This window comes from Notolepis coatsorum (assembly GCF_963971535.1).
Source record: "Notolepis coatsorum genome assembly, chromosome: 3".
NCBI lineage: Eukaryota > Metazoa > Chordata > Actinopteri > Aulopiformes > Paralepididae > Notolepis > Notolepis coatsorum.
In genome coordinates, this window is record NC_140167.1 from 92,558,041 (window position 1) to 92,585,210 (window position 27,170).

Consider the following 27,170-nt stretch of genomic DNA (forward strand, 5'->3'; position numbering starts at 1 on the left):
GTGTAGGCTCAGTGAGAGGGGAGGAGGTGGGTTCTGGGGTGTAGGCTCAGTGAGAGGGGAGGAGGTGGGTTCTGGGGTGTATGCTCAGTGAGAGGGGAGGAGGTGGGTTCTGGGGTGTAGGCTCAGTGAGAGGGGAGGAGGTGGGTTCTGGGGTGTAGGCTCAGTGAGAGGGGAGGAGGTGGGTTCTGGGGTGTAGGCTCAGTGAGAGGGGAGGAGGTGGGTTCTGGGGTGTGGGCTCAGTGAGAGGGGAGGAGGTGGGTTCTGGGGTGTAGGCTCAGTGAGAGGGGAGGAGGTGGGTTCTGGGGTGTAGGCTCAGTGAGAGGGGAGGAGGTGGGTTCTGGGGTGTAGGCTCAGTGAGAGGGGAGGAGGTGGGTTCTGGGGTGTGGGCTCAGTGAGAGGGGAGGAGGTGGGTTCTGGGGTGTAGGCTCAGTGAGAGGGGAGGAGGTGGGTTCTGGGGTGTAGGCTCAGTGAGAGGGGAGGAGGTGGGTTCTGGGGTGTGGGCTCAGTGAGAGGGGAGGAGGTGGGTTCTGGGGTGTAGGCTCAGGATCACCCTCACTCGTTTGTTTTGGGAAGTCTGTCACCTGTTTTTAAGTTTCATGGAGATGGCTGTGAACCAGGAAGAGCAGGCATAATCAAAATTACACTAAATCTAAATTGGGACGGGAGGAAAATACAAGAAAAATAGGAGGAGAAAAAGTGGATAAAAGAAGAAAAGAATTAAATGCAAATAAAATGGACTCTGTTTTACCCAGATGAAGTGATAGTTTATTATCTAAGAGCCATATACTGACACTGTGTAGCTCACTGCTCAAGAGTTGCTGGACTACCCTGCCCCTTGTTTACTCCCCGAACTGCCTGAGTACCCGTTACGTTCTATGACCCACGCCTGTTTGACTACCCTGTCCCACACACATACCCCCGGACCTTTTTATCTTTATTTATAATTTATTTAGCATTTATCTCAGGACTTTTAACATGTCTATTTTATCATGTCTATTTTATCATGTCTATTTTATTATCTTCTACTTATTTTATTTACTATTGTATTATTGCACAATCGAAGCGGGCATGGCCACCCGCATTTCACTGTATGCCCTGGTATGTATGTGACAAATAAACCTCTTGCATCTTGAATCTTATGAGAACCCCCTCCGTGTATATTCGATACCTGCCCGGATACCAGACGACTCTTTGCAATAAACACAGCTGCCTTTTGGGTTTTACAGAGACCTGTCTGCTGTTCTGTGTTCTGCATATACACTCAGTCGTGAGAGAGCCACTGTGAGTGTTACTATGATAGGTGTTAGTATGATAGGTGTTAGTATGATAGGTGTTACTACTATGATAGGTGTTAGTATGATAGGTGTTAGTATGATAGGTGTTAGTATGATAGGTGTAACTGAGGGGTACAATTCCCTGACTGTATTACTAGATATGATACTTACTACCACTACCTTTGTACTTAATATTCGGCCACCCAGTACACGGCATAAATATATTATGATGAACACTGTCACGTAGATGAAACGGATCCAACACAAATGTACGAATTAGAAATAGGTCTTTATTTCTACACAGCGATGGTGTGTAGAGCAAGCACTTAATCAAATCAATCACATTTATGAATGGAAATTAGTATGCACTTTTATGGCAAGAGTATTCGTCGGTATATCAATAGAGAATGTCCAATCTCTGAAGGCGCAGGTGGTACATATACGACCTGGAATAGTTTAAGGAATAACAGCAATGATACTTTAATGATTATATACTGGATACGCTAGGGGGGGTTAATCCGGTCGCTTGTAAGCCGACAGGAGTAGGAAGGGGGGGGGGGTAGAATCCGGCTGCCTCATCCGGCCAAGGGTATCCCAGGTGAACCCACTGTAGTGCCGTTCAATGCGCCGGCGATCCTTGGACCACAGATGAAAGCAGGTGGACTCTTTGTGGGCCGGCGTCATCCGGTCCACGGAGGAGAGACGTGAAGCGACCTCGTCTTGCAGAGCGTCTCCTCACCTTGCGTCCTCTCCAGGGGGGGGGGTTCCAACACACAGCAGTGTCGGGGGTCTTTATCCATGGAATAATCAAAGTATACAAAGCATAATCCGTGCCTGGGAAGGCGGGCTGTCGTCGGCAGAATAATCCGGTATACAGGTCCACTCGCTCGTCGGCTCTGGGGCTCCTCGGGTGCAGCTTCACGTGGGGTCAACCACCCTGGATAAGCAGCCAGTTCTCTGCCCGAAACGATGGGGTACTGACTACGGTAGTATTCTCACCGCACGAAGCACTATATATTAACAGACTATTATTAGCTTAATAGACTACGTCCAACTCGACGATATAGTGCCAAATATGACTATTCAAATATTAATATACACGATGTCTCAATACCGATGGTAGGCGAACTTGGCCTTACTCCCACACGTGGCGTCGCGGGGAGGCTTTACGTCTGTGACTCTATTGGAGGGTAAGAAACTGGACTGAAAGGGAAGTCCTACTTTAGTAGCGCAGTATATATACGCACTATGAACAAATAGTCCCATTAGTGGTGCGGTAGTCAGATTCCTACGCGGAACTAGGACTTGTTCGTACATGTGGAGCGGTACGTTTGAACTGGGTCTGAGGGGTATGGCAGCCTGGCACCAAGGTCTCGACCAATAGTAGAATGGAGACTATTATGGGATGTTCAGTAGGCTAGAATGGATATTCAATGCATATTGTACAAGGAATATACAAGGGATATCAGGGAATATTAGAGAATATACAAATACAATTAAATATATATATATAAATAAATATATATATTCGGTTTAATCTGGCCCTTCACAACAGCCACCCCCTGATTGGTCCCAGACCTAATCAGTTAAACAGAGACAGATTAATCGCGTTGTCTATTTACACATAAGGGTTTGCTGTAGGGGTCAGTCAACTTCACAAAGTCATAGGGTTATAGGGTCATGGTCATCATCGTTTGTGTCTGGGAGTCGGGGCAGTTCTATGAGCCTCGCCACGGGACGGGTGTAAGTGCGACCCTGGACGAGCACTTCAGCTGCTCGGACCTTGCCGTCGGCACCGGTGATCACTTTGCTTACGCGGCCGGCCTTCCACATAGCTCTGGGCAGTGATTGATCAATAATCATGACGACTGTTCCTTCTGTCAAATTGTCTCTCTGGGCTCGCTGCAGTAGAAGCAATTCTGCTTCCTCGTAGTTAGCTGCTGATATATCAGCGGGGGACTTGCACTCCGGGTGGTACCGCAGGAATGTTCTTTGTTGTGCACTCTCTATGGACGTGCAATCGTCTATGTTAGGGTCGGTGGAGGCTACGGTGCTCAATCCACAGAACACAGACTTCTTATTTTCCACCTCCTCTGGACTTGCTTCCCTCGGGATAGGCATGGGCCACTGTCCTTCCGGGAGTCTTAGGAATGCGGGGCCGTCACTGTAGACATTGCGACGGGTGAGGTCATCTAGGGGCATTCCCCGGGTGATGACGTCAGCTGGGTTCTGTTTTGTATCAACGTAGCGCCACTCTGTTTCTCCGGTTAACTCTTCGGTTAAGTCTTGAATCTCGGTGACTCTGACTCCCACGAAGACTTTGTACTTGCATGAGTCCGATTTGATCCAGGCGAGTACCGTCGTGGAATCTGACCACAGGATTGTTCTAGACACCGGTATGGTGAGCTCACGTTGGATGAGCGTGGCTAGGTGCGCTCCGGCTAGGGCTGCGCAGAGCTCTAGACGTGGGATAGATTGTTGCTTGCGTGGGGCTATTCTCGAGCGGGCGAGGACAAATGCTGTGTAGATCTCTCCCCCCTTCTCTTGGGCCCGCAAGTAGGCTACTGATCCGTATGCGACCTCTGAGGCGTCACTGAAGACGTGCAAGTCCATTCTACATGTCTCTGGCCTCACCGTGGGTGGGAAGCAGCTTCGGCGCATATTAATGCCTGGGAGTGAGTGGAGCTCCATCTCCCACTCTCTCCAGGTGGATGCAAGGTGTGCGGGAATGGGGTCGTCCCAGCCCTGGTCCTTGTCCCACAATGCTCGTACAATAATTTTTGCCCTGGTGGTGTACGGTAGAATACATCCTAGCGGGTCATATTGTCGGGCGAGTGTTGTGTACACACTCCGTCTGGTGGTCGGCGCCGCCGCCGGCCTTCCCTGCTCCATAGTCAGGGGCTTGTGTCTGTAGTGAAGCGAATCTGTTTTGAATCGCCACACCAATCCCAGGGTCATCTCCTGGGCTTCTCCCGGGATTGTAGCCATCCAGGTCTCGCTGCTGGCTGCCTTGTCCTCGGAGGAGAGGCTGCGCAGTACTTGCGGATCGCTGCTGGCCCACTGCCTGAGATCAAAGCCGCCTTTGATCAATGAGGCGCGGAGTTTAATCAGGAGAGCCTCGGCTTCTTCCTGGGTTGAAAGGCTTTGTAGACAGTTGTCTACGTAGAAGCTGTTCTTTACGCTGTGTCGGACCTCTTCGTCCGCTGCTGGGTCCTCTGCTACATGTTTCTGTAGTGCAAATGTAGCACAGCAGGGGCTGCACGTCGTTCCGAAGGGGAGGACTTCCCATTGGTAGATGGCTGGGTGCTCATCTCCTGGCTTCTCTCTCCATAGGAACCGTAACAGGGGCTTGTCCGCCTCTACTAGTCTCACCTGCAGGAACATTCCTTTAATGTCCCCGCTGATGGCCACCTTTTCCTGGCGGAAGCGGAGTAGAACGCCGAGTAGGGAGGGGCCGAGTGTGGGACCGGGCAGTAACTCTTTATTCAGATTTTGGGATCCGATCTGGTAGCTGCAGTTAAATACTATGCGGTCTTTACCGTTGTGATGGACCTTGTGGTGAGGCACGTACCACGATTCAGTGGTCTGGTCAGCCTCTTTAATGTCCATCTTTGTGACGTGTCCCGCTGTGATGAGCTTCTCAATCTCAGCGCGGTATACACTCTCTTGGGCGGGGTTCTTGGCTAAGCGCCGCTCCGTGTTCAGCAGGTACCGTTCTGTGGCGTCTGTCTTGGCGTGGAAAGTAGGCATTCCTTCTCGCCGCAGGAGTGGCGTGGCGTATCTCAACACGCCGTTGACCGGGACTCTCTTGGTCCCTGTCTCGAGGAGGTGAATGGCGTAAATGTCATCTTTAGAGCGAATGTCTTTCTTTCCGTTCTTAAAGGGCATTTGTTCCAAGGTCCATAGCCGCTCTACGTGTTGCAGGAGTGCGGTTTCTCCCTCTGTGACTCGGGAGTGGAGACATCTAGTGGCTGTACTTCGGTTGAGAGATTTGGCGAGCGGGCCTTGGAGAGTCCATCCCAAACGGGTCTCGACTGCTGCAGGACAGCCTCGGGGTCCGGTATGAACCCGGTCTATCGGGACAATGAGGTCTGCATGGTCGGAGCCTATCAACAGGGTCGGCATAGCATTGTCTATGAGCGGGATCGGTAACTTGCGCAGATGTGCATATTTCTCCATCAGCTTGGCGACGGGGTATGTGTACCGCGACAGTCCTATTTCTTGGCTGGTGAAAGCGTCTGTAATCTGGTACCGTCGCTCAGGCTGGCCGCTTGCTGCGATAGAGAATGAGACATTCTCGCCCTTTATCGTCTTCAAATCTCGTCTTATTGTCCGAATTGTCATTTGGGTTTCGCTTCCCCGCAGCCCTAGCTGGGCCGCAGCGGAGGCGAGCAGCAGGGTCTTCTCTGACCCGTCATCGAGGACGGCGTAAGTGTCCAGGACTTTATTCTGGTAGCTTAGTGTCACACGCACTACTTTTAGGAGTACTCGGGCTCCACTGCTGCTGGCGGGATCGATGTACATGACGCTCGCTTTGCTGCTGGATGGTGCGGGTGAAGGGCGCCGTCTGTTACTGTTGTGAAGTATGTCCAGATGGGCTCCATCGCACTTGGTGCACCTTTTCTTTAAGCGGCATTCGGCTGCCATGTGTGAGCGCGCACAGCGAAAACAGCGCTTGTTGGACTTTATCCATTGACTTGCTTCCTCCGCGTTCAGCTTGGGGAAGGAGTCACATTGCGCTAGCCAGTGTTCTTTCTCACAGTAGGGGCACACTATCTTCCACTTCTCCGTTCTGGAGGGGGTACTGTGGCTCCTGCTGCTCGGTACTGACTCCGATTGGTGCATCACAGTCACCGATCTTCTTCCATCATTTAGTCGTCTGGTTCCTTCTCTGGAGCCAGGGGTGCTCCGTCCGAATGTATCTAGCCGTAGGCTGCTGACTTCTCTCGCCAGGAAGTCTGCTAGATCGAGGAGGTTCGGTTCGGGGCCATTCGGGTCTCGGTGGTCCCTCTGTCGCCTAAAACGCTCCTGTCGAGCGGGCGGCAGCTTCTCCAAGATCCTTTCCACATTTGAGTTGGCGTAAAGTTCATGCCTCCCCTTCTCTCTCTGCGCTCCCAACATCCCTACCAGGGACTGCACTCTGATGGACAGGTCGTCCAGTGCTCGATTGTCTATTGCTGGGGGTAAGCGGTCGATGTGTCGGATCTCCTGGATCACGTAATCCCATATGCGCCCATACCTCTGGTCCAATGCTACCAGCGCTGCTGTGTATGGGGTGGTGGAAGTCGCGTAGGCGAGCGCTATATTATGTGCGCGGGGCACCTTTAAGTGCTTCAGTAGGATGGCGTATTTATGGCGTTCATCCAATACATCCACCAACATGGTCTCCAGACACATGCGGAGTTCCGTATACTGGGCCCGGTTCTCTTGGGTGAAGTCGGGTACCATAGGCGTGCCAATGTATGACGCTGACTGTGGATACATCGGCGAGCGTTGGGGGAGAGGCCTCCTAGGCGAGTCTCCTCCCGCTCCTTGGTATGGGCTGGTACCGGCAGTGTACCATGGCCCGCTTGTCCAGGTGCTGTTCCTCGGTGCGGGTCGTGCGTCGTGCTCACCCGTGTATAGAGTCGGGGGTCTGTAGCGCAGCTCCGCGGGAGTATAGCCTGGGCTGTACCGGACCTCCTGGTCCGGTAGAGTACTGTGCTGTCGTCGGGCGTGGTTCTCCTCCTCTTCCTCTTTGTCTTCAGTTAGGTCATCCAGTGCTTGTAGTCTCTGGTTTAGCCTCTCCACAGGATATGCTGCTCCTTCCCGGTTGCTAGGTCTCGCTTGGACCGGTGGGGGGAGGTGGTCTGTGGGGGGTATAGACCTCGTCTGTTGGTCAAGTTCAGGGTTGTTTACTCGGCTAGGGGATGCCGCCCTGGAGGTGTGTCTAGACGAGTTCCTGGAGCCTCTGGCGGAGGGAGAGGGTGTTGTCCGTCTGATCAGCTGTTCTATTAGTTGCGCTTGCTGTCTGTCGCGCTCTGCGTCCCGTAGAGCACCAGCAGCTGCTCGCTGGCTGTCTGCTCGGTCTCGGGCCACATTCTCTTCTCTCTGAATGCGTCTTAGTTCTAGACGTATATGCTCTTCTTCGCTCCGCTGCTGGATCTGCAGTCGGTCGCGTTCAGCAGCGGCGTTCAGGCTGATGAGGAAGGCCTGCTGTAGGGTCCTCTCTGCCTCGCTGGGAGAAGGCGGTTGTATAGGGGAGCCTTCCCTCGGGGTACTCCTTGCGGAGCCTTGGAGCTCTATCTCCACGGTGCTCTCCCCGTCTTCTTCCGTGCCGAGTTCTCTCTCGGTAGCGTTGTATTCCTCCCGGGACTCATCGGGGACTACTTCTTCAGTACTGGCGGGGTGTGAAGTCATGTCTGGTTCCCACTGGTCCCCACCGTGAACTTGGTCAGTTACATTAGAGCCCGTAGGGGCCTCTATGGTCGGGGTAGTCTGGGCGTTGGGGTTAGACATACTTTTACTTTCTAGTTTTACCGCGTTTACTGTTAGTAGAAGACTAGGTTGTTGACTGACAGCGTAGGCCTCTAAGTACTGAGGGAGCCGTCGTTCGCGCTGCGGGCGTTGGTTAGGAGGATCGTTTCGTGGAGTGTTCATCATAGGCCATTTCAATATTAATAACACTATATTAATATTACACTAATTACCCTCCGGCTCGAAGGACCAATTGTAACTGAGGGGTACAATTCCCTGACTGTATTACTAGATATGATACTTACTACCACTACCTTTGTACTTAATATTCGGCCACCCAGTACACGGCATAAATATATTATGATGAACACTGTCATGTAGATGAAACGGATCCAACACAAATGTACGAATTAGAAATAGGTCTTTATTTCTACACAGCGATGGTGTGTAGAGCAAGCACTTAATCAAATCAATCACATTTATGAATGGAAATTAGTATGCACTTTTATGCATATATAAATATATATATTCGGTTTAATCTGGCCCTTCACAACAATAGGTGTTAGTATGATAGGTGTTACTACTATGATAGGTGTTAGTATGATAGGTGTTAGTATGATAGGTGTTAGTATGATAGGTGTTAGTATGATATGTGTTAGTATGATAGGTGTTACTAGGATAGGTGTTAGTATGATAGGTTTACAGGGGCGATAGTGGCTCTGTCACCACTGAGTGTAAACCTATCATAGTAACACCTATCATAGTAAACCTATCATACTAACACCTATCATAGTAAACATATCATACTAACACCTATTATAGTAACACATATCATACTAACACCTATCCTAGTAACACCTATCATACTAAACATATCATAGTACACCTATCATAGTAAACATATCATACTAACACCTATCATAGTAACACCTATCATACTAACACCTATCCTAGTAACACCTATCATACTAAACCTATCATAGTACACCTATCATAGTAAACCTATCATACTAACACCTATCATAGTAACACATATAATAGTAAACCTACCATAGTAACACCTATCATACTAACACCTATCCTAGTAACACCTATCCTAATAACACCTATCATAGTAAACCTATCATACTAACACCTATCATAGTAACACCTATCCTAATAACACCTATCATAGTAAACCTATCATACTAACACCTATCATAGTAACACATATAATAGTAAACCTACCATAGTAACACCTATCATACTAACACCTATCCTAGTAACACCTATCCTAATAACACATATCATAGTAAACCTATCATACTAACACCTATCATAGTAACACCTATCCTAATAACACCTATCATAGTAAACCAATCATAGTAAACCAATCATACTAACACCTATCCTAATAACACCTATCATACTAACACCTATCCTAGTAACACCTATCCTATAACACCTATCATAGTACACCTATCATAGTAAACCTATCATATGGACCTTTTCAGCACCTACCGTGCCGATTTTAGCTACTGCTCTGGGGTAGGTACTATCTTGCTTGCGTCAATACTGCAGAGCATTGATTGGTCAGTGGAACGTTGTCCCGTGTTCACGGTAAGGTCTGTGTCGACACTTTACAACCTGACCTCGTACTGTAGTTGATATACCTACTGTATGTGTTAAAAATATCTTCCCAGCAAATCTTTAGTTACATCTATTGTGCTGTGAGAGCAGTTTCATGTTTGTATCTAAAGTTCGCTATTGGCTACAGTGTATGTCAGCACTCCTCTTGTTATCTTGTTACTATGAAATGCTTTGAAACTTGTATTAAAACCTCTTAGCATGCAACGTCCCACATATGGGAAGTTTTTCGGACTTTTTGCAACCGGCACTTTGGCGACCCCTAGTGGCTCGGGTGTGCATATTTTGTAATACAATATATATATATATATCGAATTGAAGGCTTATTTGTTGCCTGTCGATAGTGACAAAATCCGACAAAATCCGTTCAGCAGTTCTCGAGTTACATGCCGGTATTTGAGGCTTGTGCAAAGTAATTGAAGTATATGGGAAAACTGAGTTTTTCTTTGTACACAGTTTACCAAAATAAATCCTAATCACTCATTTCTGAATGGATCTTTATGAAATTTGGATATGTACTACATAAGGCTTCAGGCTATGGCTCCGTATGTATTTGTAAGCCATACCACCTTCTGGGGAAATACTACCTCTGGACTTGTAACTACTACAGAAAAACTTGAGTAACAAGTTTTTCTACAACTCAAGTTCAGACCTATGTAACTCTATTACGTTAGCACTAAAAGTGAATTTTCTTTGGAATCAGAAACATCAGAATGTCATCTTTCAAAAGAGACCAGGCTCATGCATGTGCTATAAGTATAAAGTATGTTGTTTTTGGTTTGCAAAAAAAGTATGCAGTCCTCAAGTTAAAGTTCAAAAATTGCCACTTTTCTGCCCGCTTGAAGAAGTTGGTCAATTTGGTGATCTATGCACAAAAAAACATTACTTAGAAATCTAGGAATGGTTGTTTTTGTAAATGTCAGGAATGCCACCATTGAGGACAGTTCACCAGTCGGGACGTATCCGTTTATAAACCATTACGGTGCACCTGATCATTCACCACATCCAATTCTAGTTCTACAACTGTGACTAGTATTTGTATTTCCCTTTGAAAAGCAAATGTCTTTTTATAATAATAATCTCCTGGTTAGGATTCTCTCCATTTCCTGGAGGACAGGCCGGCCAGCAGCGGACCTTAAATAGGCTACTTAACACTGATTGAACAAACTATGGGATTGACCGCCACTAGGTCACGCCACTCAAGGGAGCTCAGACGGAGCTCAGACGGACCGGGCCGAGGCCGGGATATTGTGTCCTGGTTTGGTAGGCTAACCCCCGTACTGGTATTTATCATTCTTCTTTGAAAACCAGACCATCTATTAGAAAACAGTAATCCAATGGCTGGTATATTGTTATACTGGACGCTCTGAGCTAACCGGCGCTAACGCAGAACGATAGGTTATGTAGATAACCTAGTTATATTAGTATTGGCTGAGCGTCCCGCTCTGAGCCTTACGAGATACTTCTATCTCCTGTGATACTTAATGTATCTCCCACGAATAAAAAACACATGCACCCCACCTGTATGGGGCCCCGCCCCTTATGGTGGCACCACCCATATAACCATGACTCTGGTCATGAAACACCCTTCCTCGCCAAAACCCGTCCCAGGAAAAGATCCCTCAAGAGGGAACTCAGGGCCACGCAGAGCGGGACGCTCAGCCAATACTAATATAACTAGGTTATCTACATAACCTATCGTTATATATTGTATTTGCATCGCGTCCCGCTCTGAGCCTTACGAGATAATGGGGAAGTGCGGGCGCGAGACCCGACAGATGTACCCCCTGAGGACCCGTAAGCCCACATCAAGGGGTGCGGGGAGCCCTGTCACCCCATCCTCCCTAATGAAGGGGGGGCGCAGTCAACTCCACCTGAATGCGAACAAGAGGGAAACTAGAACCCCTTGAACACACCGTACAGGCGGAACCACGTGTGACTCAACACACTGTGGCCCATACCCATACACTCCTGCTACCCGACCAAAGGACGGGAAGCAGGAAAGGCCACAGACCCCAGAACCGCCTGGGAGACAGAACCCCCGGTCATGTCCATGAGGAAAAACCTTACAAAGGAGCCCGGGGAGGACCATGAAGCTGCAGCATAGATGGCCTCCACCGAGGCCCCACCCAGGAGAGCGGCAGAGGCAGCCACCCCACGCTTGGAGTGCGCCCTGACGCCCCCAGGGGGATCCTGCCCAGCCAACGTGTAGCAGCGGGTAACACCCTCGCACAACCAATGGGACAGGCGCTGCTCCGACAGTGCCTTACCAGCACGAGCCCCACCGTAACAGACAAAAAGCTGGACGGTAACCCTGAAATCCTGAGTACGGCCAAGGTAAATCCCCAAGCACGGACTGGACATGACAGGTGAAGGCCCGCATCTAACTCACTAGTGTGAGGAGGAGGACGAAACGCCTGAACGACAATATCCCGGGAGCGGAAGGAACTCCGGATATTCTTAGGCACGAAAGCAAGATCAGGTCGCAGAGTGTCACCGCAATCGGTCCGAAAAGACAGGCACTCTGGACGTACCGAGAGAGCACAGAGCTCACCTACGCGTTTAGCGGAAGTGACAGCCAGAAGGAACGCGGTCCTGAAGGACAGCTGTCCCCACGGCGCCTGCTCGAGCCGCTCAAACGGGGCCAAGGACAACCGACCGAGGACCAATTGAAGATCCCAAGTCGGAGCCAAGGAGCGTTGCACCGGCTTAACGCGTCGAGCGCCAAGCAGGAAACGCTTCACAAGAGGGTGGCTGAACAAGACATCCCCTCAAACCCCTCATGATAGGAGGATATAGCTGCTGCATATACCCTCACCGTCGAAGCCGACAGTCTATCAAGGAGAGACTGGAGGTAACCAAGGACAGCATCCAGGGGGCAGGAGACTGAGTCCCGGCCCCCCGCCTTACACCACACTTGGAACATACGTCATCTGCCCGCGTAAGCGCGACAGTGGAGGGAGCATGCGCATTCCAGATGGTAACACCATCAGGATCAAGAACCTGCGCCCCTCAACGTACCCGTCCCAACAACTGACCTAACAGATGTATGGGGAAGAATCCCTGGCGGCACGGCATCGGTCCCAGACCTGCCTGGCCATGTCCAGACGCAATCCTCACCCGTCAGGATGAGGGCCGCCCCGCGACAGTACACCTGCACCCACATTCTCCCTGCCGGGGATGTGGGGAGCCCTCAGGCCGCGCAGATGGAGGACGCCCATAGCCAGCCGCCCGCCGCCTGGTGCAGACAGGGGGAGCGTACTCCTCCCTGTCTGTCGATACACGACACTGACGTCGTATCGTCCGTCCTGATCAACACCATTTGTGGACCAGAAGGACCGCTTTCAACACCAACACATTGAACGTAGCGCAGACCGGGCAGCATGGTTCGCCAGCTGCCCCCTACTGCGTTGGCCCGACGCATCACCAGCGAGGGAGGCGTCGGTGAAAACGCGACGTGAGACAGCGCCGTAACCGTCCTAGGACGGAACCTCCCGAGCGTGTTGACAACACGCTCTGAGATGGATGCCCATAGCCCTCCAACCGTTGACTGGGAAGAGGAATACTCTACATCCAGTCTACAGCAACCCCAGGCTGGTAGAGACCTGCCTGGTATGAGACCTGACGATCCACCTTGACCGCGAAGGACCAGAACGTCATCAGGGCAGAACACTCCGTAACCCCGGACGACGCAGAGGCCCCAGTGCGGCCTCCACGCACTTGGTGAAGATGCGGGGAGCCAGAGAAAACCGAACGGCAGCCTCTGGTACTCATACGCTAACCCTGCAAAGGAAGCGTAGGTAAGCCCTAGGATGGAAGATCGGGGATGCGCATACGCATCCTACAGGTCTATGGAGGAGAACCAGACCCCCACCTGACAGTGTTCAACAGGTAGGAGACGATCCAAAAAATGCTGAACCTTCCCATGGGACAGGTCCAGCCTGGGTCTTACACCCCTCCCTCCCGACTTCTCGGGCTGAGAACACCGGGAGGAGAACGCCACGACGATGGCTTGCTTCGTCCACAGAGATTGGATCTCGTTGACCAGAGCTGTCCCTGCTGGAGACCCCGACAACAGGGTCTGTACCAAACCTGAAAACGGGTGGGGTTGTGTAAACACAAGTCCCCGCCTCACCGTTCTCTCCATCTACCTCGACATATGGTACTGCCGTAGTCATATGTGACGACACTCCCAACGCACCCGCCGTCACGTGGCGCAGGTCCGCCAGGAACTGTAGATAGTTGGCTCGGTCCCCCCGCTGTGCGTAGACAACCCCGGAACCGTGCGAGGAGCGCGTTCCGTGTCGGAACACCTGACCCTGACACACCCACGAGGCAATCGCACCCAAGGGGGAACCCCGACAGAAAGGGCCGATCTGATACGGGGGGCTTCCGATGAAAAAAGCCCCCCCACTGAACACCCCTCCAGAACATGCTGAAGGAGTTGTTCTGCAGCCGGACATGCAAGGTGTAAGGCCCCCATGGGTTCCTACACACCGTAGCCCTGCAGTGATATTACTACCACCCCAAACCATGTGAGCTGCGACCACTTGCCAATATTTCAGGAGTGGGAGGCACCAACATGATACCTGGCCTGGCGAAGGCGAGGCCGGGGTAGCCCGCACTGTGTGCCTCAAAAGGTTTCGAGCCCCCCTGCTGACAACACTTAAATTGACAAACGTAACACCAGGCTCAACCAACACAGTTCAAGGTGTGGGAGCCGCTTGACAGCACAACATTCTCACGGACAGACCCAGGCTCAGCCATCAACTGGGTGTCAGTCCCTGTCCCCATGAGAAGCGGAAAAAGTGGGGCCGCCCGCGCATCAACGAAGGCACGCGGCCCGCAGCCAAAGGAAACAATCAGAGCCCACTTCTTCCGCTGGTGTTGGGGAAGGGAGTGATCGGAGAGCGGGCTGCTCGCGGCAGGACGGTGACGGCTTGTTTGTTCAAGCCGAACCCATCCTACATGGCCGATCCCTCGGCCGCCAAGGCTGTCGGCCTTGTGGACACCTGTCGAATCAACGCCCAGGATACCTCTGGCGGGGGAAAAACATGGCCGCCTGTCGAGGACCCCGTCATCGCCGCTGACGAGGCCGTGCTCTCTCTTCTTCTGGCTGCGCGGTGTGAGGCGGTGTAGGGCCTAGGACAATACCGCCCGCGCTCCAGCAGAAGACCAAAATCCCCTGCGGAGAGGGGAACCCTGAGCGGTTATAGCTTGCGGCTGGGTCAAAGCTAATAACGTCAACAACCTCGCGCGATGTGTCGACGTCGGCTGGCCCTCAAGGCCCCTCCACCAGACACCATTTTTTTAATAGAAAAAACCAGCAATTCGAACACAGTTCTAATCGTTGCCAATTCCATACCGTGGTGGTACAAGCCTTAACAGCCCACCAGCCACTCGCCAGGCCGACCCACCCATGGTGTCGGCCGGGCGGGGCATTGTTTCAATATATCAAAAACAAAAGGTTATATCCTAGATCACTGTTACACGCAATTTAAAGGTGGCTACAAGGCTCATTCTGATAGTGGCTTTGGCAAGTCAGATCACGCATCCATTTTCCTTACACCAAAGTACAGACAAAGAATTAAAAGTACTCCCGTAGTCTCGCGAGAGGTGCAGAAATGGGATGTGACGTCAGAGGATACGATCCGGTCAGTGTTTCACAACACAGACTGGATTGTATTCCGCGACACAGATAACATTAATGCCTACACGGAGACAGTGCTGGACTATGTCTGTACTAGGGTGAAAGAAACAATCCCCACTACCAAAATGAAAGTTTACCCAAATCAAAAACCCTGGGTAGACAAATCCGTCCGTGAAGCTCTGAGAGAGCGCACCAAAGCATACAATGACGGCCTAGTGGCAGGCAACATGAATGACCACAAGGTGGCGCGACACAACGTAAGGAGGACAGTGTCAGAGGCCAAACGGCGCTACAGGGATAAAATTGAACTCCAGTTTGAACAAGCTGACTCTAGAGCTATGTGGCAGGGGCTCAAAACGATGACAGACTACAAAGGCGCCTCCCTCAAACTGAACAGTGACATCTCCTTAGCAAACGACCTCAATACCTTCTATGCGAGGTTTGATGCTGGTAATAACAACACCAGCTCACAAGCCTCGGCAATGGGGGGGGGGGGGGTCGGCTGCTGATGGAGGCGCAGTGTTCAGGGTAACAGAGCATGAGGTGAGGCGGACCTTTAAAAAAGTGAATATCAGGAAGGCAGCAGGTCCGGACGGCATCCCCGGCCGCGTCCTAAAAGTCTGTGCCGACCAACTGGCCCCAGTATTCACTGACATATTTAACCTGTCCTTAGAACAGGCTGTCATCCCCACCTGCCTGAAGAAGTCCACTATTATCCCTGTACCCAAAAAATCCAAGCCTGCTTGCCTCAACGACTACCGCCCTGTAGCTCTCACCTCCATAGCCATGAAGTGCTTTGAGAAGCTAGTAAAGGGCTACATCTGCTCCTCCCTCCCCATCAACATGGACCCCCTGCAATTTGCATACCGCCCCAACAGGTCCACGGAGGACGCCATATCCCATGTGCTGCACACAGCAGCATCACACCTGGACAAGAGGCAGGGGAACTATGTGAGAATGCTATTCATCGACTACAGCTCGGCATTCAATACCATAGTCCCCTCCATACTCATAGCCAAGCTCAGGGACCTGGGCTTGGGCTATGACCTCTGCCAGTGGGTCTTGGACTTCCTGACTGGCAGACCCCAGGTGGTGAGAGCAGGCAACTGCACCTCCTCATCCATCACCCTCAACATAGGGGCCCCCCAGGGCTGTGTTCTGAGTCCCCTCCTCTACTCCCTGTACACACACGACTGTGTGGCTCAGCGGAGTAGCAATACAATCGTCAAATTTGCTGACGACACAGTGGTGGTGGGCCTGATCTCTGCCAACGACGAGAGGGCCTACCTGGAAGAGGTCAAGGTCCTGGCGGGATGGTGCCAGGAAAACAGCCTCTCCCTGAACGTCAGCAAAACAAAGGAGATGATTGTGGACTTCAGGAGGTCGGGGGTCAAGGACTACAGCCCCCTCAGCATCGACGGGGCACCGGTTGAGAGAGTCAACAGCTTCAAGTACCTCGGAGCCCACATATCCGAGGACTTGACATGGACCATACACATTAACAGTGTGGTGAAGAAGGCACGACAACGCCTCTACTTCCTCAGGCGCCTAAGGAAGTTCCAAGTCAGCCAGAAGATCCTTAAGAACTTCTACTCATGTACAATAGAGAGCATCTTGACCGGCAACATCACCTCCTGGTTTGGGAATAGCACTGCAAAAGACCAAAGCAGACTACAAAGAGTGACACGTTCAGCCGAACGCACAATTGGAGGGGGGCTCCCCACCCTCCAGAACATTTACTACAAGCGTTGCAAGGGGAAGGCTAAGAGAATTATTAAGGACTCGAGCCACCCGAACAACTGCCTCTTTGAACTGCTGCCGTCAGGCAAGCGATACAGGAGTCTCAAGGCGAGCACAGAAAGACTCAGAAGTAGCTTCTATCCCCAGGCCATCAGGCTGCTAAACGAACAATGAATGAACACTACACAACAACAACCACCAAACACACATAGCACACACATCCACACGCACACACTCACTTTAAACAAACACACTGTAGCACCCACTACACACACTTTATAGCACACACCCACTTTAAACAAACACACTGTAGCACCCACTCCCCACACTTTATATTTATGGATGAAGGATTGCACTACAACTCGTACACCTTACTGTAAATTGTACCTAAAATTGTACCTCATCCCATTTCTGCTTTGCACTAGATAGTACTGTACATTAGTACACTGCATAGTATTGTGTATTGTATATTATATGGTAACTCAGAACATTGTACATATGTCTATACCGAACAACTGTGACCTCATTTTCTTCTTCTAAATTCATGCTATATTATGTTACTATGTTATTTGATACTATCTTGTCTAGCACAGTCTCTGGAGCGTAACAGTAAGAAGCATTTTGTATGAAAGTATTCTGTACTTCTGTATGACAACTATTAAAGAACTTGAACTTGAACTTGTTATAGGTTAAGCATATATAATGACTTATTTTCTGGGGTTGTCAAAATAAAAGTGCAACGTTTATAGCAGCGGAAAACGTTTATTTTGTACATTATCTAACGTTAACACAAACCTAAACTAACGTTACAACTAACCTAAAGTTAGTTTAGGTTCGTGTTAACGTTAGATAATGTACAAAATAAACGTTTTCCGCTGCTATAAACGTCGCACTTTTATTTTGACAACCCCAGAAAAGAAGTCATTATATATGCTTTACCATCCTCCTGTTCTGCGTTAGCGCCGGTTAGCTCAGAGCGTCCAGTATAACAATATACCAGCCATTGGATTACTGTTTTCTAAATTGGGGAGGCTTTTAATCGTCAAGGTAAGAGGATTTCAAGTCATGGTATCCATAAACTTCAATCGGTTCGGATCTTTTGAATGAATGAGAATGTAAACAAACACGGCGTCACGTTGAAATCACTGGCTGCGCTCAGAGAGGAGTGGTTGCTTATAAAACGTAATTGTCGAATTAAATTATTTTTTATTTCTCCACGTGGTGAATACACAGGTCACAACATGTTTACATGAACGTTTTGGAGTTGTATTTGGAGTGTATTCTGCAATCTGTTAATAAACTTTTCAATCAATCAATCAAACTATACACTGTAAGGCTCCGGATCCGCCTCACTTCCAGTGATGAAGCTAAGCTATGCTAACGGAGCGACTGTTCCCTAAGCTAAATGCACGCACAGAGACAAAAAAGGTATGTATCTTCTTGTCTAACTCCAGGGAAGATGTTAAATAAGCTAATTTCCTAAAATGTTGGAGTTTTCCTTTAAGAGTTGGACAATATCGGTATATCGGTATCGGTAAAAAAGCCAATATCGAGCATCCCTAACTACAAGCAGTGTAATGTCAACAGTACTAAGCCATTTAGACCTGAAACACCTGTTAATAATGCATTATATAGCCTGCATATACACACAAATGTGTTTCCCGGTTTCTTAAATAAACATTATTTTGAAAGCAAGCACTTTTGTCATCATTGTAGCAAAAAAGACCAGACCGGAAAAGTCTTTATCGTATGTAGGGGTGCCCTGGTATATTTTATTGAACACAGGGGTGCCTTGGCAGCAGAAAGGTTGAGAACCCAGATCACGCTAGTTTGTAACAGAAAGTGGGTGCTCGTGTGGGATCATACTTGAAAAATAATGTCTATTAAAGGGGAACTATCTTATAAATGGCCTTTTCCTGGGGCGGCTGGGTGGCGCAGCAGTCTAAGCCCTCGTCACCAACGCGTGAGACACCGGTATCGAATCCGGCTGTCAGCGTTGCCTCCGGCTTGGGCCGGCCGTCATACTGACTCAATTGGCAGAGTCAGCGGGAGGGAAGCCGGTGGGTGGTAATCTGGTCGTTGTGAACAGCGACTCCTACAGGTCGGTCAGGGCGCCTGCACAGCAAGGACAGGAGATGTCGAGGGTAGTGTGAGCCTCCCACACGTTACACCTCGCCAATGAGAGTCCGCGCTGGCAGGTGAAAAGAAGTGGCTGCCTGACTCCGCATGTAGCGGAGGGGACATGCGATAGATTCTTCAACCCTCCCTACGACCGACCAGTGGGGGGCACATGCGAGCAACGATCAAGACAGGGGAAGGGGGAATTGGCACGACTAAATTGGGATGGGAGAAAAACAGAAAAAGAACAACACAACTTGAAGCCCTCGCTGTGGAATATCGATCTCTCCTTCCTCGTATTCGGGGTCACTCTCCGGATCGTAAATGTATGGTTGAGCCATATCGTTTGTGTATTAGTTTCACTTTGACGTTAGTTTGGCCATAGAGTAGTATGGGCGGAGCTATTTGCTATCGTGCAGGTGGGTGTCCGTCACTCAAATCGCATTGCGAGTATGGGTGGAGCCCAGCCAAAAACAGCTTGGTTTTTGTAAGGGGAGAAAATGCTGCTCTAGAGGACTTGATTAGAAATACAAAACAATGATTTTTTTGAAAAAAAACTTACAGATGTGTTCCATAGACTCACAGGAATTGTGTAAAATTGCCCAAATAGTGAAAGAAATAGTAAGATAGTTCCCCTTTAATGTTTGATAAGAAATCTGTTAAGCCAGCGGTTCTCAAACTTTTTTGGCCGTGCACCCCCTGTCACCTCCCGACCTAGCTGACGCACCCCCCAATGGGTTTCTGTTAGAAAAAATTGTTGCTGGTGCACAGATTTTATTTTTTATTTTATCTCTTCCCACGGATAGGGAATTTCTTTATTTAATTAAAATGTTCACGGCAACATGGATGCATGTACTCTGCCAGCATGTTTAATATCCATAATACTAAAGGTTTGACTAAGATTTTTATGAAATTTTATTGTAAAAAAAAAAAATAAAAAAAAATGATGTACCACTATTAGCATTTTCATGTCACGCACCACCTAGTAGAGGGCGCTCGCGCACCACAAGGGGTGCGTGCACCACAGTTTGGGAACCACTGTGTTAAGGAATTAGGTTCAGCTAGTGAGCTTACATTCAAGCATTCTGTGAGAAGTACTTTGAGTTGTACTCAGTGGGTTAGCCATGCAGTATCAGATTCTCACTTATACAAATGATTGTATTATGTATGTAAACTTAGTTAACACTGCTGGTAAGAGTTTAATTGGTTTACCTGAACAGCGCTGTGTGCATTGGTCACGAACACTCTGTATGCTGCCTAGGTTTGTATTGTTTCTGGTAATGTTGTTGGGAGCTCACTCTTGTGTTAGATGGCTACAGTATACGCTTAGTTGGTAAGGCCATTTGGTAAAGTGTAACTTTATGAGGGTTTTGCCCCTTTGAGGTAGACGCGTTCTGTGATTTTTGGGTGCACCGAGTTGAGTATATTTAAAAAGGATAACTTGCTAGCAGTAGCTCAATATTTTTTTTCTTTGATCCACTTTTTCTCCTCCTGTTTCTTCTGTGTTTTTCTCCCATCCCAATTTAGTCGATATGCCAATTCCCCCCTCCCCTTCCTGGTCGTTGCTCGCATGTGCCCCCCACTGGTCGGTCTAGGGAGCCCTGAAGTCTATCAGATGCTTCCTCCGAGACATAGGAGACAGCCAGCAGCATCTTTTCACCTGCCAGCGCGGACTCTCATTGGTGAGGTGTAACGTGTGGGAGGTCACACTACCCTCACCATCTCCCTCCCTCGCTGTGCAGGCGCCCTGACCGACCTGTAGGAGTCACTGTTTACAACAACCAGAATACCACCCCACCGGCTTCCCTCCCGCTGACTCTGCCAATTGAGTCAGTATGACGGCCGGCCAAGCCGGAGGCAACGCTAACAGCCGGATTCGATACCAGTGTCTCTCGCGTTGGTGACAATCGCTTAGTCCGCTGCGCCACCCAGCCGCCCATAGTAGCTCAATATTTTGAGGTAGAGGCGAGTCCAGAGACTAAGAAGCTAGAGATGGTGGAGATTCACATTACAGCGTTACACATGTCTGATCCCATACAGGAGAGGGCAAGAGAACAAGAGCGTCAGCTTGAGTTGGCAAGGATGGTGTTAGAGCAGGAAAAGCTCAAACAGCTGGCCAATAGTGCTCTACAGCTTAAGCACGAGACTTGTTTCGATACTTCCAAGCTGTCTTAGACTTGTGCCAAAGTTGTGTGATGACGTGAGCTCTTTCTTTGAAGCTTTTGAAAGAATTGCCAAAGAACTGGACCGGCCTGAGGATAAGTGGGCACTGCTTATCCAGAGTGTGCTTGAAAGTAAAGCCCAGGAAGCGTATGCAGCATTAGATGCTAACAAGAGCCAGGGGTGTAAAGTACCTGAGTACTTGTACTTCGTTACAATACTTAAGTACTGTTTTTGGGGATTTGTACTTTACTCGAGTATTATTAGGTTTGTATACTTGTACTTTTACTCAATTACATTTCAGAGAAAAAATAATTACTTTTTACTCCTTACATTTAAAACACAGACCTACAAAGTACAAATCTTGCAGGTCCAACCATTTTAATTAGATTATTTGTTTCTCTTTAATCCTGCGGCCGCACTTTATTTGAAAACAGCCAATCAAATCCCCATCATGGAAAATTAACCCGCCCATACCCATGCTGATTGGTCCTTGTGCAAGACTAGAAAGTGGGGATCTTTGATTAAACACCTGCTATCAGAAGAATAGACAGTCAGAGTGTCAAGCTACAGAAGATGGCCACAAACGATAGTACGAGTGATGAAAAGGACGAAACGGTCAGCGTGGACAGACAAGATGCCTGGTCTATCCCTTGCAATTAAAAAAATGTTTTACTTAAGTACATTTAAAAGTAGAAACTAGGGATGCTCGATATTGGCTTTTTTACCGATACCGATATACCGATATTGTCCAACTCTTAATTTCCGATACCGATATCAACCGATACCGATATATGCAGGGTTTCCCCCCCCAAAAAGCGGAATATTTTCAGGTAATTAACATTACATATCGCTTGTTGTGGAATTAACACAACATTATGCATACTTTTGACAATAAATAAAATCAGAATTTGTTCTTACTTGCTTGCCTGGGTAAATAAAGGTTATAGAAATGTTACATTTTTTTATTTTATTTTTTTGAAAACCGATACCGATATTTTCCGATATCACATTTTAATGCCGATATCGGCCGATAATATCGGTAGGCCGATAATATCGGACATCCCTAGTAGAAACCTTTTTACTTTTACTCAAGTGTGTTTTTAAGCCAGATACTCTTGACTTTTACTTGAGTAAGATTTTGAGATGGTACCCATACTTTCACTTAAGTATCATTTCTGGGTACTTTTTACACCCCTGGATGCTGACAAGAGCAGAGAATATGATACTGTGAGGTCTGTAGTTTTGGCTGCTTATGAGGTGGTGCTGGAGGCATATAGACAGGCGTTCAGTTTGCTGTGTCATAAACCTGGTGATGCTTTCCTTGACTTGGAGGGGCAACAGTTGGTTGTGTTTAATAGGTGGTGGGTAACAGCTTCTAAAACCTACACCTTTCAAGAGTTGTACCAACTTGTGTTGTTTGAGCAGTTTAAATCCAGTCTACCGCGGCATAATGGAAGTACATCTAAATGAGATGGAGCTTACAGATTTGCAAAAAAACTGCCATGGCAGCAGATTCTTATTAGTTGACGCATCAAGAAATGCCTTGGAAATGGAAACTAGGTAGACAGGAAAAGAGGCAGATTGAGCGGGATAGACCTGTAGATGCTGTGACCAAGGCTACCCCCAACTCACTTTAGTCTCAAGGTCCAGCGAAACTGGTTTGATGAGCCATATCTTTCCAGAAATTAAATAATTTGTCATTATTGCAGAAAGCCCGGCCATATAAAGTCCAGTTGCCCTGTGTCTCAAGAGAAGATAGGAGAAAGCTGTGGCATTAATCAGTGCCCTATTTGAAGGTTTTGTGTCTGAAAGCTCTGTTTCGGTTGCACCAGATGGTTCAATTATCCCTGTCTGGAATATTTGATGGTGGATTTGAAGTCCAATGTTGAGTCCAGATCAGTGACAGTAGGTCTTGTTCCGTCCACTCCTAATCAACGGTGTAATGTTTGTGTTGGGTAACGATCTGGCTGGTACTGGCTGGTTTGTTTGACTCCTATTGTATGTGTAGCGCCTTGTGAGGTGCCTGAAATGGCAGCGTTGGAGAGGGACCATCCGGATGTGTTCTCAGCATGTGTTGTTAAATGGTATATGGTGCATTTATATAGCAGCTTTTTATCCAAAGCACTTTACAATTCTGTTCCTCACATTCACTCATTCACTCACACATTCACACACCGACAGCGGAGGCGACCATGCAAGGCGCCAACCTGCTCATCGGGAGCAATTAGGGCTTAAGTGTCTTGCTCAAGGACACTTCGACACACTGCCCAGGAGGAGCGGGAATCTAACCGGGAACGATCCGATTACCAGATGGCCGCTCTACCTCCTGAGCCACTGTCGCCAGGGCTGAGACTAGGGAGTCATATGAGGCCACACAGAGACAGTTCCATGGACTCTTATTCATTAGGAAACCATTGTTGTTTGGTCACTAGACCAACAAACCAAAACCTACAAAAACCTCAACAAACTATCGGATTGACAGCCGCCAGGTCACGCCGGTCGGAGACGGTTGGCCAAGGCTGTGATACTGGGTACTGGTTTGGTAAGCGTTAGTGTTTGAACCGCCAACCTAATAAACTCTTCGACTATGCCAGTTCGTAACAGAAAGTGGGGGCTCGGGTAGGATACGAACCTGGGACCTCTCGCACCCCAAGCGAGAATCATAACCCATAGACTCCTAACACCCGGGAAGAGTTGACCGCTTCCAAAAATGTTGTCAGTCATCTTCCATCGACAGCCAATCACATTTGTGTGGTTCCTCGTTTCCCTACCGTCCCTATAAATAAATGTTCCACCTGCTGCAACCAAAATGGCTTGAATGGCACAGCAGGCATTCAGAGACTCCTAGTGCTCTACAATTATATTGCAAACACTACAGAAATAAACCTCCTTGGTCGAATCGTATGCCTCCACAAGGCCACTACACATGTACAATTGGAACCGTCACCAGCTACAATATATCAAAATAGAGTGACTTATCGCCCAAGTTGATCACTGTGTGGATGTGTTGCAGTGATGACGTTATCTGAATAATGTAATGTGATGTTGTAACGTGTCTGGCTGTGTGACGTCAACTTGTCAGCATCAGGATAGCTTAGCAAGTAAGGCTGAGCCCAAACGTTCGAACGTTCGTTCGTTATGTTGGCATTCGAATTCTAAATCAACATTCAAATTTTTTATTCTTTAATAATATTTTTTTATTTAAAAAATAAAAATAAATATATGTGTCTATTCATTCTGTTTAAACCAATGGGGTTTTTCTTCACAGTTGCAGATAAAGATTAGGCTACACTAATATTATAGTATTAAAAAAAACTGCTGAGTTATATTCATTAAAGAAAGTTGATTTAATCTTTTTTAAAGACTCATTTAATCAGATTAATCACTTTATTCAAATTGAGGATTTAGTTTGAGGATATTTATATATATATATAAAATAAAAAAAACTATTTTGAAAAAAATATAATTGAATTTCTTTTATTACATTTTTTTTTTATAATTTTTTTCCCCCACCTTCTTTTTTTCCGATTTCTCTCCCATCCCACTGTTAGTCGTTATGCCAATTCCCAACCCCCTTCCTGGTTGTTGCGCACTTTCCCCAACTGTTGGTCCGAGAGGCCGGAGACTGTCACATGCTTTCCTCCGACGCATGTGCAGCCAGCCGGCAGCCAGCCTGGCCGCGCAGATTCTCACCGGGAGAGTGTAACGTGTGGAAGGTCGCACTACCTCCCTCCAGATCCTACCCTCGTTGTGCAGGCGCCCCGACCGAACTGTAGGGGTCGCTGTCCACAACGCCCAGGACCCACCCACGGCTCCCCTCCCCCTAACTCAGCCAAACGAGTTAGTATAGCGATCAGCCAGAGCCAAGGCAATGCTGACTCTCCGGGAGTCGAGACCGCAGCCTCTTGCATTGGTGACGAGCACAATCTCCGCTACGCCACCTGACCGCCTAAAATTTTATTTTTTATTTTTTTAAACGAAGGTTTGAACGTTCGTTCGAAAAACCCTGACGAAGTTCGAATCCCAAAAACAGGCTTCGGGGACAGCCTTATTAGCAAGTAGCTAATCAGACGTTGACGATTTCGGGATTTACTGCACACCCATTTATTATTAAAAACATTAAATCAGCTCCGGGGTTGTCACCAGCTTGGCTGGCCGTTCACACTAATACAATTGGCAGTATTAGAGGGTGGGAGAAGCTGGCGGGGTGGGTCCGGGTCGTTGTAAACAGCAACTCCTACAGTTCGGTCGGGGCGCCTGCTAAGCGCGGATAGGACCTGAGTGGGATAGTGTGATCCTTCCACACGCTACGCCCTCTCAGTGAGAATCCGCGCTGCCAGGTGAAAAGAAGCGGTTGATTGGCTGGACGTGTGTCGGAGGAAGCACGTGGTAGCCTCCACTCTCCCAGACCGACGGTGGGGGGTAAGTGCGCAGCGACCAGGAAGGGGACTGGGAATTGGCATAACGACTAACATTGGGATGGGAGAAAATCGGAGGAAAAAGGTGGGGGGGGGAAAGATAATAATAAAAAAAAAAAAAACATTAAATCAGGCCTATGACCATACGATGCCTGGACATACGGCATTCATTCAATGTACACATATCAACAAATGGTTATCAGACACGAGCAGAGCCACATCATTACTAGAGAACTAGACAAGTTAACACTGTACTGGACGGCAGGTGGACAAGAAGTGCAGTGAGTCACAGGCTCAAATTAATTCAAATTAAACCTGTTGCTACATCAGGTACAAACAATGGAGCGCCACTTAGTGACTAAACATGACACTGCAACTAAATAATAACACAAAAATATAATAGTATGTATATAATATAATTAGTGCTGTCAGGCGATTAAAAAAATGTATCTAATTAATTACAGGATTTGTAATTAATTAATTGAATGAATCGCATAACCATTTTAGGCCTGTAATTTTATATTCTATAATCATATTTCAAATGGCATGTGTCCGGATGGCAGAATTCAGTACTGTATCTACAAAACCTTCTGTTTAATCATCTTCCCTTTATTCATTTGCTTAGATTTTTCTTGTCTGGTCAATTTTAGCATGGTGTTATTCATTTTATAAATTTTTTTATTGATATTCTCATTTGGTTCATTACAATTTACTCAAGCCTAGTACCAGACACAGTATTTCTGACACTGGGAATATATTCCCTGAGATCCATAGATTTCCCTAGAATCAGATACCAAGAACATGCAAATGGACCATTTAAAAAAAAAAAATCTATAAATGTTTATTCTACGTCTTCTGGAATGAATGAGATAAAAAACTAAACAAAACTATAAAAAAAGATTTTTTTGGTGCGAGGGATAGTGGAGGTACTTCTCAAGGTGGGGTCCGGGAGGGGGGGGGTTCGAGCTGGAGCATATGTGTGTAGGTTTTTTAGATAACAGGTATTAGGGGTATATCTTATATAAGACAACTAACTAAAATGTGATCTCATTGGATGTGCCCTGACAATTAATGCTTGTATATCTTATCGTGTGTTGTCATGTTTATATGTTTGTTTAAAAAATAATAAAAAAATAAAATACAAAAAAAGATTTTTTTTTTTTAAATGTAAAATTTATTTTGTGTAAATTTTTATAACGCAATAATTAGCTGTGTAATTAATTTATCTAATTAACGCGATAAACTGACAGACCTAAATATAATATAATGTCATGTGTGGCCTACCTGCCAGGCTGGTCTGGGTATTTCTGTTTGGTATACGACTCCAACGAGGCGTAGACCTTTTCCCGTAGCCCCTCAACCTCTGGTGGGTTCGATAGGCCCTTGGCATCTGAAACAGATACAGATACTGACAATCAGAAAAGCTAGCGGATGCCAAAAGAATGCTATACAAATAAAGTTTAGTAGTAGTTGCACTAGTAGTAGTAATAGTAGTGTATTTAGCACATTCTAAATATCTAGCCCAACAACTTAGTATGTAATTAAAGTAAACCAATACTGAAGATCAATAAATATGTTTTATTATACTTCTATTTACAATTGTATTTAACATTTTTAAAGGGACAGTGCACATGAATCAACATCTCTATAAATCATAGCCCAATGACACATTTTCAACTGTTCTAATAGCCATTAAAACAGGGAGACATAAAAAAACAAAAAGAT

The 27,170-nt window shown here is 47.7% G+C and overlaps 1 protein-coding gene across 1 annotated transcript in view; it reads right to left on the bottom strand.

The window, feature by feature from the left end:
• The window catches only part of rxrgb (retinoid X receptor, gamma b), a 120,608-nt gene that overhangs the window by 2,552 nt on the left and 90,886 nt on the right, over positions 1-27,170 (bottom strand). The window contains exon 9 of the mRNA XM_084310199.1: positions 26,730-26,835. Within this exon, the coding sequence (XP_084166325.1) occupies positions 26,730-26,835 (106 nt within the window). The remainder of the gene's footprint in view (positions 1-26,729; positions 26,836-27,170) is intronic.